This window comes from Eurytemora carolleeae, unplaced genomic scaffold (genome assembly GCF_000591075.1).
Source record: "Eurytemora carolleeae unplaced genomic scaffold, Eaff_2.0 scaffold53, whole genome shotgun sequence".
NCBI lineage: Eukaryota > Metazoa > Arthropoda > Copepoda > Calanoida > Temoridae > Eurytemora > Eurytemora carolleeae.
Genome location: NW_019396380.1, coordinates 524,791 through 539,251, shown reverse-complemented (window position 1 = coordinate 539,251; position 14,461 = coordinate 524,791). Strand labels below are relative to the sequence as shown.

The window sequence follows — 14,461 nt, the reverse complement described above, 5'->3', positions numbered from 1 at the left end:
CCGGCCGGTACCCCCCCCCCTCCCCCATTCCTGAAATAGCAGCTGTATTACTATAAGGGGAAAACAGGATAAAAGGAAAGCAAATCCATATTTCTCAAACTAGAATATTTTATTATCAACTAAAAATGGACTGTAAGCGTTATTTCAAGTTAACCTTCATATGGCAATGTCCGATTCACCAGCGTACCCTTAAACGCTTTGTCTGATAAAGTATATAAACTAGTATCAATTAATGTTGCAGGAAAACATATAGAAATTATCAGCACTACAAACTCTGTTAAACCTCGAAAAACGACGCAATATGTTCAAAATTATTGTTCAGATAAAAAGTATACCGTTGTGAATCGGGCATTGCTATCGTTACATGAAAGGTCCCTTGAAAGTATACTTACTTATCCTTTAGTATAAAACTTCTGAATACTGATAATCTCGAGATCATTTCACATAACTTTTAATATATGTATTATATCTTTGTTGTCTTTATCAACTTAGAAAAAAAGTTGCGGATTTTTTACAATAATTTTGAGCGTTTTAGTATCTGAATTTCAGAAGGAATAATATGCATTCGTATTGATATTAATTATTACAGAATGTTGATTTTAAAATTGTAAAATTGTTTACACTGCACCCCCCCCCCCCCCCTATCTTTTGTAACAACCCACCTTAATATGCCGAATGTGGGTCCCCGCGAGGGAGGGGGTTTGTAACGGTCTTCTATTGAAAACGGAACGTGATATTTGTCATGTTTAACCTTTTGGGGATTCAGGGAAGAAATTTAAATGCCCAACTGTGTATTTTAAGGCATCTATGAATGGGCTTTATCAACGAAATTAAGGTGTGTCCATTTTGAAATTTTTAACAACATTAATTGTTCAATTTTCATTTAAACAATGTTGAATGAAAATGGGATTTTTTTGTATTGTTTTATAGCTACAGTATTATGTAACGGCAGTTACTAGGAATTGTTGTAAAACTTTTAATTGTTTTGGACTTTTAAAATTGACACCACAAAACTCTCTGAATTTTAAAACTTTGTTGTAATAAAGTTTGTATTGTACTTTGCACGAGTCCAGTGAAATGAAATGAAATGAAGTGATACAATAAACACCTTGTAAGACCGAGGACAAAGATCTTAAAAGTTTTTAAAAATTAACCAAGCTGGCCATCACTAGCTATAGCATTTTTTTTAAATACACTGAGCCTTGGAAGTTGCAAGTTTAAAAATGAGGGTTTTCTAGTAACAATTTTATCTGTAATTAGCTCTTCTAGCTGGTTGCAATTTTCTTTGTAAATCATGTTTGCGGATTTTTTTTGTTTATATTTGCGCACTTTAAAAATAATAAAAAAACAAAGCATAGCATGATTAAGGGGGGGGGGGGCAAGCGGCAAGCCCCACCCTAAAGAACAGCATATTTTCGCACAACATCGGTTGAAAAAAAATCATAGTTTTTGCTTTATAAATATGTTTATGTACGTCTTTTCTTTTTTTATTTCAAAAGTTTTAAATATTATTTTATTTTTTTAACTATCAAAAAATTTGTTTATTTAAATTTACTAAAACAAAATTTAAATGTGGCTGTAATTTTATCTTTTTATTTAAATACATAAATGTCTTGAATAATAATGGAGGATTGGTTCTCATCTCTCAAATAATTGGCCACAGTATTTTTGTAGAATCAACACAATTTTAATGGTCAGTTTAATCTCTGCAACTATCCAAACAGGGAATCTCTGTATAGCTTGTTCAAACAATGGTGTCAAATTTAAAATTAAAAGGATGTATTGCAGTGTATATCATCCTGACATCTGTATATTATGGAACTGGAGTTCTTAGATTTACACTAGATTCTGTTAACATGCCCATTTCTGTTGGTGCTATGTACACCATGTACAGATATTTAGACACTAGACCAGCTGTACATAAAACAATGATGAACAGCTTGATGAAAATTATGGTAATATGCTTGAGTATTCAAACAATGCGTGGGTATGTCTGGTCATTTCTGATGAATGTTATACACCAGACCCTACGTGAACTGGTTTTGAACCATCCAACCCTAATTTGTAGTTTATCGAATCCAAGATTTACCTTCGTACCTCTTGTAATGATTGGCATCTGTCTGCTAATGACAAAATTGTTTCTTGTGTTGCTGCCTCACCATTTTTTCAACTTCAATCATGAACAAGGAACAAGAGTATGTTTGGTACTTTCTGTGTCAGCCATTGTTGTAGAAGTTACCACAAGTCTCATCATTCGTGGACACTGCTGCAATCAAATGTATTTTACTAACTTAAAGAAGAGACTTGAGGTTCAGACAGAGGCGTCAACAGTACAAATATTTCCTTGGCTCCTGATTCTAGTGATAATTGGCGTCTTGGCAGAATTGACTTCCAACACTGTGCTTCAGTACAGAGCATGGAAGCAAAGCAGAAATGTTGCACCTGCACCTCAGCCTAGACTCTTCATGGTATCACACAACAATCCTAATAATCCAGCACCAGTTGTTAGTGGCTTGGGACACAATCAAGAAACTCAAAACTGTAATGAAATAAAATTAACACAAAATATTGCAATGATTTTTGGACTTCTTGAGTTTCTATTGGCCTGGCTGAATTTTCTGACAAGTTCTATAAGCAATCAAAAAATCAATTTAGTTTTCATGAATCTTCATATAATTTTCATCCAAGTGTCAAAAAGTCTTTTACCTCTGGTCTGGGTAACTAGCTGTGATGAGACAATAGAGTTTGCTTCAAGGATGTTAAAGGACAAGATACTCCTCTGCCCCCAAGGGATTCAGAATATGGCTTCGAGGTTCATTAATCTTCATGAGATGAACTAAGTCATCCATTTTATCAACCTTTATATACCTTAGTTTCTAGCAAATAAACATGTTTAAATGTAAAATATACTAATTTTTTTGTTTTGTTTAGTTGATTGGATAAAATTAAGGACTACAATTATTGTTTTCAATATAAAAATTTTAAATCTTAATAATGTCTTAAGGGGAATGTCCACATGTCCCCCAAATTTCAGAAGGACGGTTACAGATTAAAGTTAAACTCTAAGAATATATTTTCAAAATATTAAAAATAAAAATTATAAATATTTTTCCTACATTTTTCTCATTGTTTTCCGCCATTTTCCCTTGGTTTGGGACCTATATTCATTTTTGAAGTTGCAAAGAATTGAGATTAGACTTTTTTTTGGAAAATATATTAATTATCGACTTTTTGAGGATTTTTATTTCCTGGAACCAAGTTGTTCTACAAAACAACTGAGCTGTGTTTAAAGTTAGAAAAATTTAAATTACTGAATTAAGAATTATGTTTTTAAACTAGTTGGGAGTTTTTTATTTTCCTAATCTAAAACTTACAAATTAGGCAACTTTTAATAGATACATGTATTCAATATAAATAATTATTTGTTCCAATATTCAATGCAACTTCCGAACCCAGCTCATCATAAAGCATAACAAATTGATATAATTTGCTAGTTTATTTGAAAATCTTAAGATTTAGAACAGGCGCACAAAAATTGATAAAACTTATTTTTAGCATATGCAGTATACAAAGTATTTTTTTCTTCCAGCTAGAGATGGGCCCGTTCGACTTTTTTTCATTTCATTCGTTCATGAACAACCCATGTTGCTCATTCTGCGCAATTTTGCGCAATTCCGCGAATATTTAATTCGCAATTATAGTGCAATTGCACCCAATGAAAAAAGTTCATTTTTTAAATCAATATTAACCTTATAAAGGCACATATTTTAAATCCATTTTTCAAGGGCTTTTCAAAAATGTAATTTTTTAGATCTGTAGCTTAAATAACCAAAGTTTATGGGCTATCTTAAATTTGATACACCGATCGACTAGCCCTTTTTTTACCGTGCTGCACCCTACCCTACGCTGCATTGCAAAAAGTGAAAAAAAAATCCTTTAAAATACTATTCCTTAACCCTATCATTTATATATTTGAAAAGCCGTTGAAAAATGCATGAATTTGACCCCCCCCCCCCCCATCCATAAACGACAAAATAAGCTCAAGCGGGGAAGTTGCAAGTTTAAAAATGAGGGTTTTCTAGTAACAATTTTATCTGTAATTAGGGCTTATAGGTAGTGACCCCCCCCCTTCTGAAAATCCGACAGAGACAATCAGTTATCAACCCTCCCATTATAAAATTCATCATAAAAAATTGAAATCGCCTAGAAATCGCTATTTCTATCACTCTGTTCTAACGACTATCACTTTGTTAACAATTCCTAAAACTGTTAGATGATATCAAAGTTTTAGAACATTACTGTTTGTGTAAATTTTTTTCCTGCAGTTGTTGGCGATCAATCCAATGAAGACGACTTTTTATTGATAATGCTTACATAACAACAAACAGAGAGAAGCTGTTATAATTGGCAACTTCTCTGTGTTTACATGTTAACGTCTCTGCTGTTGGCAGAGAGTTGAAATAATAATAGAAAATTGTGTTCAATGTATTGATATATAAGACGACGACTGTTATAACATTGCTGTACCTGTAAGCTGAGCTGGTAGAGTGAAGGTTCCATGAATCCAGCAGTAAGAATTGAACACACCTAAATTAACAAATTGAATAAGAAGAAAGATATTTGTTGTTCAAACCAAATAAACAAAATATATGGCGCACTCTTTTGCACACTTGAGATTTGAGAGTAATGTCAATAACTACAAATTTTGAATATCATTAACAATCAGCATCAGCATGGATAAAATAATTTCATCTAGAGATCTCATTAAATTTCCGCCACAAATGTACATACAATATTTGCCAGGCAACAATTGTTTTACTCAACATTTATTTTATAAGATTTAAAAAAAGAATATTAAATACTTACTGGAAGGAACTCCCTCTACTATACAGTCTATAGGATCCCCAAAGTATTGTTTAGCAGTGTTAAGGATGCTAGCAAGAATAAGAACAGCAAACGTATACTAACAATTTAACGGATTAAATAGAATAGAAAGCTGGTTAAAATTCAGTGGTTCACATAAAACTTTACTACCGACAACTAAAATGTTAATTTCCTAGAAATGATGAAGGTGAAAAGTTAATTTTTTAAATACTACTAAATTAATTTGCTTTATAACAGCATTATGTTGTCTTCCTATCCAACATTTTTATTGGAAGCACTGTATTTGAAGAAAAATATTATTATTAATATTAAAACCGTTCCTGGTAATGCAATCTGAACGTCATATTATCTATCAGGCAGTCCTTGAAGCTGAAAAGCCTCTTGTACCCACCCAAAAACCCATACAACGTCATCTTTGGATTAAGTCTGACCTCGACTCAAAACGCAAAAACCTCTTTGTTCAGAATGGTTTTTACTGAGAAATCAGCGTCACATGCATTCGTGACGAATCAAAAATCACTGATGATATTTCCGGCGTCCTTTGCGGTTCAGCAGAAGGGGGGTTTGGGGCAGTCCAGTTAGCCCGGCCCGGCTATATTTACTGGCTATAGTATATATTGAACCCGTATGCATGAATTTGACCCCCCCCCCCCCCATCCATAAACGACAAAATAAGCTCAAGCGGAATTGGGTTGAAAGTCAAAAAAAAAATTCTATCAGAAACTCTGCACTGGGTCAAAATCTTAAAATCAGATATGGATTTTAAAGAAATCCTCGAGAAAAATTGTAAATAAGATTTATAAGGTCTAATTAAGAATTTATGAAATTATCATAAAATGGTAAAATTGTCAATTAGTAAGACAGAAATATATATGTAAGTTCAATATATATTAAGTTTCTAGGGGGGGGGGTCGTTTTGTGCATTTAGAGAATTTGAAAATATATTTGCATTAATTTTCTCAAAGTTAAAAGTAAGTTTAATAGACATGTATGTACCAACAAGTTATTTATATTAATTTACTGTTATACTATTTATTGTGGATACACAAGTAGATAGTCAGCACTCAAATAATCAAACCATTTTGAAGAATGCATTCATTGAACCAAAAAATATCTATTGATTCAGCAAAATTAGCAATGTATTCTCCTTGACTGTAATATTATTTACCAAGAGATTTAAAAACCAATTAAAAAGAAATTATTTCAGAGTAGCTTTATAAGAAACATTTAAGATAAGCTTATCCATACCGTCGTACCACAGGATACTCTGAGTAAGTTTAAGTTTAATTTTTTACTGAAATTTTTTTTAATTCAGGTCTTTTGTTACGGAAAAAAGTCAGTTTGCCTCTTTTAGCCCTAAAATATTAGATTGTATTCCTAAATTTTGCATCTATCCTAGTGTTGGTCATCTACATGGAATAAGCAGAAATTTTTATCTGAGGTCACTGATCAAAACGATATACCCCCTCCTTTGGCTTATAGAGCTCAAAATGCATAATTTCTTATATATTTTTTTTAAAGAATTGTTATGATTTGACAGGGATTCAAATACCAATAATTGTGCGGCGCACAAGTTATAACTTTTCAAAAAATAAGATGAGAATTTATTCATTAGCAGTTTCTCTAGGTCATTGTCCTCAAGATCTTGTTCATTGTGAATAAGCAATGTATAAAATGTTGTTTTAATTTTACAAACGAATTTCTGTTTATAATTCTAATAATTTTTATGCAGTTTTTCACTTTTTTCTCTCTCTGAAGTAAAGTCATACTTTTCTATTTGTACATATTTGGTTTTATTTGTTTAATTTCCCATTTCTGCTTGAATATCTTTAACAACAATGACGACCTCCCCGCCATATATAAGGAAGTTAATGAGAGCCAAGGAACCACAGAACAGCTTAGCTTCATACTGATCGACCAGGTACCTTCCAGCTACAGACACCTACCATATTATTTTATCAGTTAAATATTTTCTTAATTGATTGAAGTTTTTCACCAAAAGAACGATTCTGAATGAACAATTTCACTAAATATACAATTTTACTAAATGAACAATTTTACTAAATGAACAATTTTACTGAATGAACAATTTTACTGAATGAACAATTTCACTAAATGAACAATTTCACTAAATGAACAATTTCACTAAATGAACAATTTCACTAAATGAACAATTTCACTAAATGAAAATAAAATTTGTTTAATGAACAAAATGGGTCGTTCACAAATGATGAACAAGCGAAATGAAAAAGTCAAACGTGCTCATCTCTAGATATACAAGAATAATGTCTTCTGCCTTTTCTGTGCTTTCCTTTGTGCTTGCTGGGTGAAATTGTGTGGATGCAACAAAAGGTTGACAAACAGTGTAAAAAAATTATGGACAAAATTTTGGTAAAGAGAGCAACAAAGAGGATAGAATATATATTAGAGTGGAATTTACTAAAAAAAAAGTGTTTCCATACTGCAGGTGTACTTTACATATTTGTGCTTTATAACCTTTTGGGCCCTGGAACATCATTTTATCGAAAATCTCAAATTAATATTAAAAGAAAACCAAATTATGAAATAGGCTGGTTTCATAATTGACCAATGATCATTTCACATAGGCTATATGCCTTTCACTTTACAAACGATGGTTTTCCGTTATAGCTATAAATCAAATGATGTTTTTTTATTCACATAATTCATTTTATAAAGTTTATTTAACAGCTTTAAAAAATTCGAAATTGAAATGGATAGTCTAGGGAACATACTGTATTAATGTACTATACTGCATATAATTTGTGAACATTTACATGATTGAACTCCATTTCAGGCTGAAAGGGACTGACAAAATTCATACCGAGGGATTGTGTAAATTCCACTCTAATATATATTCTATTCTCTTTTGTTAAATAGCTATTTTAATCTTATTTTTTAAGAACCTTGATCTTAATTTCTTACTAATAAAATGATAAAATTGATCCACAATAAAGAAAAAATTACATTAACCTGTATTAGAAAAACTATCCCGGATAACAGTTGGAGAACACATGATACAGAGGATGATACTAAAAATATAATTTAAATAAACGTATTCTAAATTCTTGATTGATTGATTTACAAGAAGTTTACCGATATGACTGTGAAGACGACTAACTGTAGAACTGGCAAACATTTGCGCGGTCACAGAACTTAAAATCTAAAAAAACAGGTTTATCATTAAAGGGTTTAGAATTAAGCAACCCTTACAAATGTGACAATTAAAATCTCAGCATTTTTTGCTTCCATTTAAAAAAAGGTTAAACTTCTTATTCTCTGAAAAAATGAATCACTTTTTAATTTTAACATTTATAAATTTGTTTTAAATGGTAGTTTTGTACAAAGGTTCACTTAAAATTTAATGATATTTCTGTAATTTGAACATTATATATAATTGATATTGTTAAAAAATGTTTCTGCATCAATCAATAAAATTGCAATCTTCAAAGTTCTTACAGTAAGAACAAGAAAACTGTGGAAAAGGAATACGACATTAAGTATTTGATGATGTTTCAAGGCATATGGGTTTTAATAGTAACTTATTCAATCACGTATTAAGTAAAATGGGGTTGTTTACAATGCACAATTGCTCTGTCTTACTGGCAACACTAATTTTCTTTATCTTTTTAACTTTTGACGTCTTTTTGTAATTTTTACGTTGCTAATTTATAACGCAATTACAAAAGTAAAGTAAAATGTAAAAAAATAATTATTTATGAAATATAACAAAAACATACAAAATTGAGTGTTTCAGGAGAAAATATTTAAAAACCTCTAAAAGCAGAGGTTGTAGGAATATTTCCCCCCAATTCTAAAAAAAATATAAAAACAGAAATAAAAGAAAAAGGAACGAAATAGATAAGGAAAGTTACATAGTTATTGTTTACACTTTATTTGATATACATTGGTGGTGGATTGCTAGTATTTTGTGACGATGAACTAACAAATTTTAGAAATAAAAATTTTAGATTTATTCGAAATGAATAATAATTTGGTGAATAAAAACAGCATCATCAGTATCTGTATTTGCATCTGTAGTATCTGAATCTGTATCCATATCTGTATCTATATTTGTATCTGTATCTGTATCTGTATCTGTATCTGTATCTGTATCTGTATCTGTATCTGTATCTGTATCTGTATCTGTATCTGTATCTGTATCTGTATCTAAATATGAATGAGGAGTTCTTATATTTTGATAAAAAGGTTTACTTACATTTACAATTGTGTTTAGAAATGCAACAACTGCAGCAACTAGCATAAAACATTCACTGTGGAAAAGTGTGTACCTAAAAACAAGCCAATTAATCAATTGATCATCTACATATTTATCTATTGATCAATTGATACCTCAACTTGATTAATTGATCACTAAAATATCAACTTTTGATCAATTGATCACGTAAATATAAACTTTTGATCAATTGATCACCTTAATATTTAAATTTTGATCAATTATTCTTAAATTTGATAAATTGATCACATAAATACAAACCATTGACCAATTGTTCTCCGAAATATAACTTTTGATCAATTGATTACCTAAATATAAACCATTGATCAATTATTCACCTAAATATTAACCATTGATTAATTGATCATATAAATATAACTTTTGATCAATTGATCACCTAAATTTAAACCATTGATCAATTGATAACCTAACTATAAATCATTGATCAATTAATCACCAATCTATGAACCATTTATCTATTGATAACCTAAATATTAACCATTGACCAATTGATCACCTAAATATAAACCATTGATCAATTGATTAACTAAACATAAACTATTGATAAATTGATCACCTAAATATCAATTGATCATCTAAATAGACACCATTGATCAATTGATCACGTAAATATAGACCATTGATCAATTGATCACCTAAATATTCACTAATGATAAAATACAAAAATAAAAGAAAATAAAAAATTATCAATTGATTATTTCAAATAAGAATCTATGAAAAAAATTTGTGTTATTGATTTAATCATTTAAACAGAATAAATCATTTTGTATAGATAGTTAAGTAGTTCTGAAGAAATAAAGAAAAAAATGAGAAATATTTCTTGGAAAATCACTCTATTAAAATTTAGATTCACTTTGAACGACTTTGAAAAGTGTTATTTAACAAATTTTCAGTATGTTCATTTGAAAATAAATTTATGGCTTAAATTTATAAACCATATTTAAGGCAGTGTGTAGAAAGGGTATCGTGAAATGCACAATGTAGAAACAGACCAATTAAAAAAAAAATTGAAATTATTCCAAATCTATTTATTTCATAAATCATTAAAACTCCTGATATATAACCAGGACCTCGAAGTGATTTTTACCTAAAAAAATTCCTTGAGTGATTCGTGCTTTTAAAAAACATTTTAAAGATTGCATATTTGAATGAAGTAAATAAAAAGCTTCTAGAATTAGAAACAATATTAGAAATGACAAAGAGCTCAGCAACATTACTTGAAAGTTGTTGACCATGTTTTTTCTGAAAATTTCACTTTTTTGTTTTCTATAAACTATTGTCTGTTGTCTGTTGTCTGTTGTCTGCTGTCTGTTGTCTGATGTTTGTTGTCTGTTTTCTGTTGTCTGTTGTCTGTTGACTGTTGACTGTTGACTGTTGACTATTGTCTGTTGTCTGTTGTCTGTTGTCTGTTGTCTGTTGTCTGTTGTCTGTTGTCTGTTGTCTGTTGTCTGTTGTCTGTTGTCTGTTGTCTGTTGTCTGTTGACTGTTGACTGTTGACTGTTGACTGTTGACTGTTGACTGTTGACTGTAACGGTCAACTTTAATTCAAATCGCAATTTATTTTAAGAAATAAACGACTTTCCCTTAAACAATAGATTAAAGCCGAGACTTAAAGATAGCTTTTGTTCCATGACAACAATTTAATGACATTAGAAATTTGCGCGAATGCAAGGCTTTTGAGTATTTGATGCTCCTCTTTGTGATCTTGAGGATTGCAGTAATTTTTGCTAAATAAAACAAATTAAAATCTGATCAAAGTCATCCCAAGTAACAAAAGTGAGGAATTTCCCCAGATTCTCCAACCGTGGTGACTTTCTTTGAAGAATTTCCGAGGAATTTCTCGAGAATCATTTCCTGTAAGTGATTCCTCGAGAAATTCTCGAGAAATTCCCCTGAATTGGTCCCCATGATGAGAGATTTTTGTGGGATCACAGTTTTGAGACTCAGTTTCAAGAAATTCCGGAGAAATTCCGAGGAATTTTGTGGGGAAAAATTCCTCAGAATTTCTCAGGAATACTTCTCCGGAAATTCCTGAGAAATTCTTAGGACTTGGTCACAATGTTTACGGATTTTTAGGGGAATTTATTAAGAGAATTAGTTTCGAGAAATTTCTGGGAATTTCTCCGGAATTTCACCCCAAGAAATTCCTGAGAAATTCTCCTGAATGTTTCTCCGGAAATTCCTGAGAAATTCTTAGGAATTGGTCACCAAGTTTACGGAATTTAGGGGAATAAAATAAGAGAATAAGTTTTGAGAAATTCCTGAGAATTTCTCTGGAATATTTCTCCGGAAATTCCTGAGAAATTCTCAGGATTTCTTCACTTAATTTTCAAGTTCCGTTTTTCTCCAATAGGAGTCTCTGAGGTTCTCTTCTATTATGCACTGCCCTAACTAAATCTTTCTTTCTTTGCATCCTTTTTGATAAAAAATGATAATTTACTTTAGAACCATCTTTTTAAAAGATATTTTGAAAATTTTTTTTCTCATTTATTTATTTCTTCTTGACAATTCAGTTGTCTGAATAAACAAAATACATGACAACTTCAGTAAGATCAAAAACGGCTATAACATTCAGACTTAAGAAGATGGTTATACTTCTAAAAAGTTGGAGGGGCAATATTTCAAGCTATTCCTGAGGAACTCTTGAGAAAATCTTGGGAATAGTTCCCAGGAATTGGTTCTGAAGAATTTTTCTCTGGAAATTCCTAAGAATTTTCAAGAATTTTGTCGACATTTTCTCTGGTTTTTCTGCAGAATTGGTGACAAGAAATTCCCTGGAATTGGTTACAAGAAATTCCTTGGATAGAGTTATGAGAATTTCCTCGGAATGGGTTGCAAGAAATTCCTCGGACCAATTCCTCGGAATGGGTTACGAGAAATTCCTCGGAATAGCTGTCGACATTTTCACCGGAATTTCTTGTGAAAGATTCCTGGAAATTTCCGCGGATTTTCCGCGGATTTTCCTCAAAATTGTTACTTGGGATGTTTACATGCAGTTTACGGCGTTTATATCAATACAATGGAGACGACTTTTCTATTTATCTTTTTATTTCTAGCCAGCTTTTTTAAAATTATAAGTTTCGAGTAAAGAAAGAGGAGCTGTTAATTGGCAGGTTCTCTTTGTTTCCAAGTTTATGTGTATCCACTATCCATTTTTTTGTTCCAAAATAAATCTAGCCACCCCGCCCCCACCCTCACTTAAATCCTGTACCCACCCCTGCGACTTTATCAGATCAGGAGTTTTACGAGATTATTGTTATCAATGGTGAATATTTGGTTCACTAATAAATACTAAAATATATTTTAAAGGGACTGTAAGCGTAATTTCTAGAGACCCTCCATGCAAAGATTGTAATGTGCAAATTTAGGGTTTCCATGAAACAGTAGATTCTCTTGTGCAAAAATTTCGTGTTTTTGCATGAAATTACTTTTTTTGCACAAAATTTTGCATCAATTTCGTATCAATACGAAACAAGTATTGCACGAAATTGTGTTCAAAATACATTTAGTTGGAATAGACTCCCCTTTTATTACGGTGAGAGAAGTAATTGATCCTCGCTTAGCAAACGAGAAACGCCACGAAATCACTTCTTGAAAGAAAGAAGACATAGATAAATCGTGTCGGTATTGACATTGATAGTTTAGAGATCATGTCTGGGTTGACTTTGATAGTTTATGGTTGAGAGAGTAAGATCCCTGATATTATGAAAAATATGATCTGTAGGATCCCTGATACTATAAAAATATGACCTGTAAGATCCCTGATACTATGAAAATATGACCTGTAAGATCCCTGATAATATGAAAATATGACCTGTAAGATCCTTGATAATATGAAAATATGACAGCTGTAGGATCCCTGATACTATGAAAATATGACCTGTAAGATCCCTGATAATATGAAAATATGACCTGTAAGATCCCTGATAATATGAAAATATGACCTGTAAGATCCCTGATAATATGAAAAGTAGAATCCCACTGTGCCAATAATTATTACAGAAAACAGAATTTGCATGAATCTCAAAACACAGAGAACACCTAAATATCACAGATGAAAACTAATTTAAGATGTAATTTAAGTCCAAGTAGAAGCTCACAAAGGTTAAGCTGCAGCATAATTTTGTTGCATAAAATGCTCTGGGTCACCACATACTGGCTACACCAGACGGGCTAGGTCAACCCCATACTGGCTACACCAGATGGGCTAGGTCAACCACACAATGGCTACACCAGACAGGCTAGGTCAAAACATACTGGCTACGCCAGACGCGCTGGGTCAACCACATACTGGCTACACCAAACGCGCTGGGTCAACCACTTTCTGGCTACACCAGACGCGCTGGGTCAACAAGATCCTGGCTACACCATGGACACGCTGGTACGAGTAAACACTAGACATGTAAATCTGTGTACCGGTTTAGATGATGAATCGATCGGGCTCATGTGCGAGCAAAGGAATTAATTAAGTATATAAGGCATACATGATAAAAATTCAAACAAAAAATAAATAGCTCTATAAGAAGAGGAACCATGAACAATAAAGATTTTAATCTATAACTTGAATTTTATACTAATTAATTAAAATTGCTTTCTCTGAATTTCCATTATAAAGAATGGTTAATGACACCGACATACAGCTTCTTAAAATCTTGTTTTGTCAATTGACTTAAAAAACTTATAACCTGGTTTAAAAGGAACTGATACTATAGAGTCTTCAGGATCTGAACTCAAACAAGGAATAAATTTATCCATTTTTTCTTTTTTTCAAAATATAAAATATATTGATAAAGTTTTATTTACTTTTTTCACCGTTTTTAAACTTTATATTGAATTGAGATGTAGCCTCCTGAAAACATATGTGGTCCTAGTTATATATGTGTGTTTAAAAGATCTAAGATATATCATAAATAGTTATTAACCGATATTAGATCTAAACTTTATATCTAATCCATAATATAAACAATAAACATTGGAATGATTGCTGTCTTCTTTCTTTCTTCTAATTTCTTCTAATTCCCAAACAAACTAATTCGTTGCCACAAACTCTTTGACCTATTCTAATAACTATAATTTTGCAACCTTTTGTCGTAGACATTTGATATTTAAACTATGAATTCTGTTATAGCTCAAGTCATCTAAGTTTGAAATATCAATGCTTTACATCATGACGTTGCGAAGAGAGTTCATGGCAAAATCTCCTTTGTAGTTTTTTTTAAAAGTTGTCCTGAGAATGTAAACAATCCCATTTTGAAAAAAAAAAATTACCAAAAAAAAAAGATTTTTAAAAAACCCAGGGTA

The 14,461-nt window shown here is 31.4% G+C and overlaps 2 protein-coding genes across 4 annotated transcripts in view; both read right to left on the bottom strand.

The window, feature by feature from the left end:
- LOC111702066 (innexin inx2) overlaps positions 1–5,501 on the bottom strand; it is a 23,243-nt gene extending 17,742 nt beyond the window's left edge. For 2 of the 3 annotated variants that reach the window (XR_002765348.1, XM_023473628.1), the window contains exons 1-3: positions 5,205–5,500; positions 4,867–4,963; positions 4,528–4,587 (exon numbers count right to left, since the gene is read on the bottom strand). Coding sequence is in view for 2 of the 3 variants with exons in the window: in XM_023473628.1 (XP_023329396.1) it covers positions 4,528–4,587; positions 4,867–4,963; positions 5,205–5,297 (250 nt within the window). In the remaining variant the exon portion in view is untranslated. Of the gene's footprint in view, positions 1–4,527; positions 4,588–4,866; positions 4,964–5,204 lie in introns of all 3 variants that reach the window. The other variant, XM_023473629.1, reaches the window with a different exon arrangement.
- A 1,152-nt stretch (positions 5,502–6,653) lies between these two features.
- Positions 6,654–13,919, bottom strand: LOC111702086 (uncharacterized). Its single transcript, XM_023473655.1, has 6 exons — positions 13,846–13,919; positions 13,105–13,201; positions 9,122–9,194; positions 7,999–8,065; positions 7,876–7,934; positions 6,654–6,826 (listed from the first exon to the last, which is right to left on the bottom strand). Exons 1-6 carry the CDS (start codon positions 13,913–13,915, stop codon positions 6,686–6,688), a joined length of 507 nt encoding a protein of 168 aa, XP_023329423.1. The 5' UTR covers positions 13,916–13,919; the 3' UTR covers positions 6,654–6,685.
- Positions 13,920–14,461: the final 542 nt, after the last annotated feature.

What these genes read in the sequence shown, in the direction of transcription:
- LOC111702086 (XM_023473655.1), bottom strand. Translation starts at nt 13,915, where the DNA reads ATGGATAAATTTATTCCTTGTTTGAGTTCAGATCCTGAAGACTCTATA. An exon ending in ATCAGTTCCTTTTAAACCAG is followed by an intron (nt 13,202 to 13,845) that starts GTTATAAGTTTT and finishes TGTGATATTTAG; the next exon opens with GTGTTCTCTGTGTTTTGAGA. An exon ending in TATTATCAGGGATCTTACAG is followed by an intron (nt 9,195 to 13,104) that starts GTCATATTTTCA and finishes GCTTGTTTTTAG; the next exon opens with GTACACACTTTTCCACAGTG.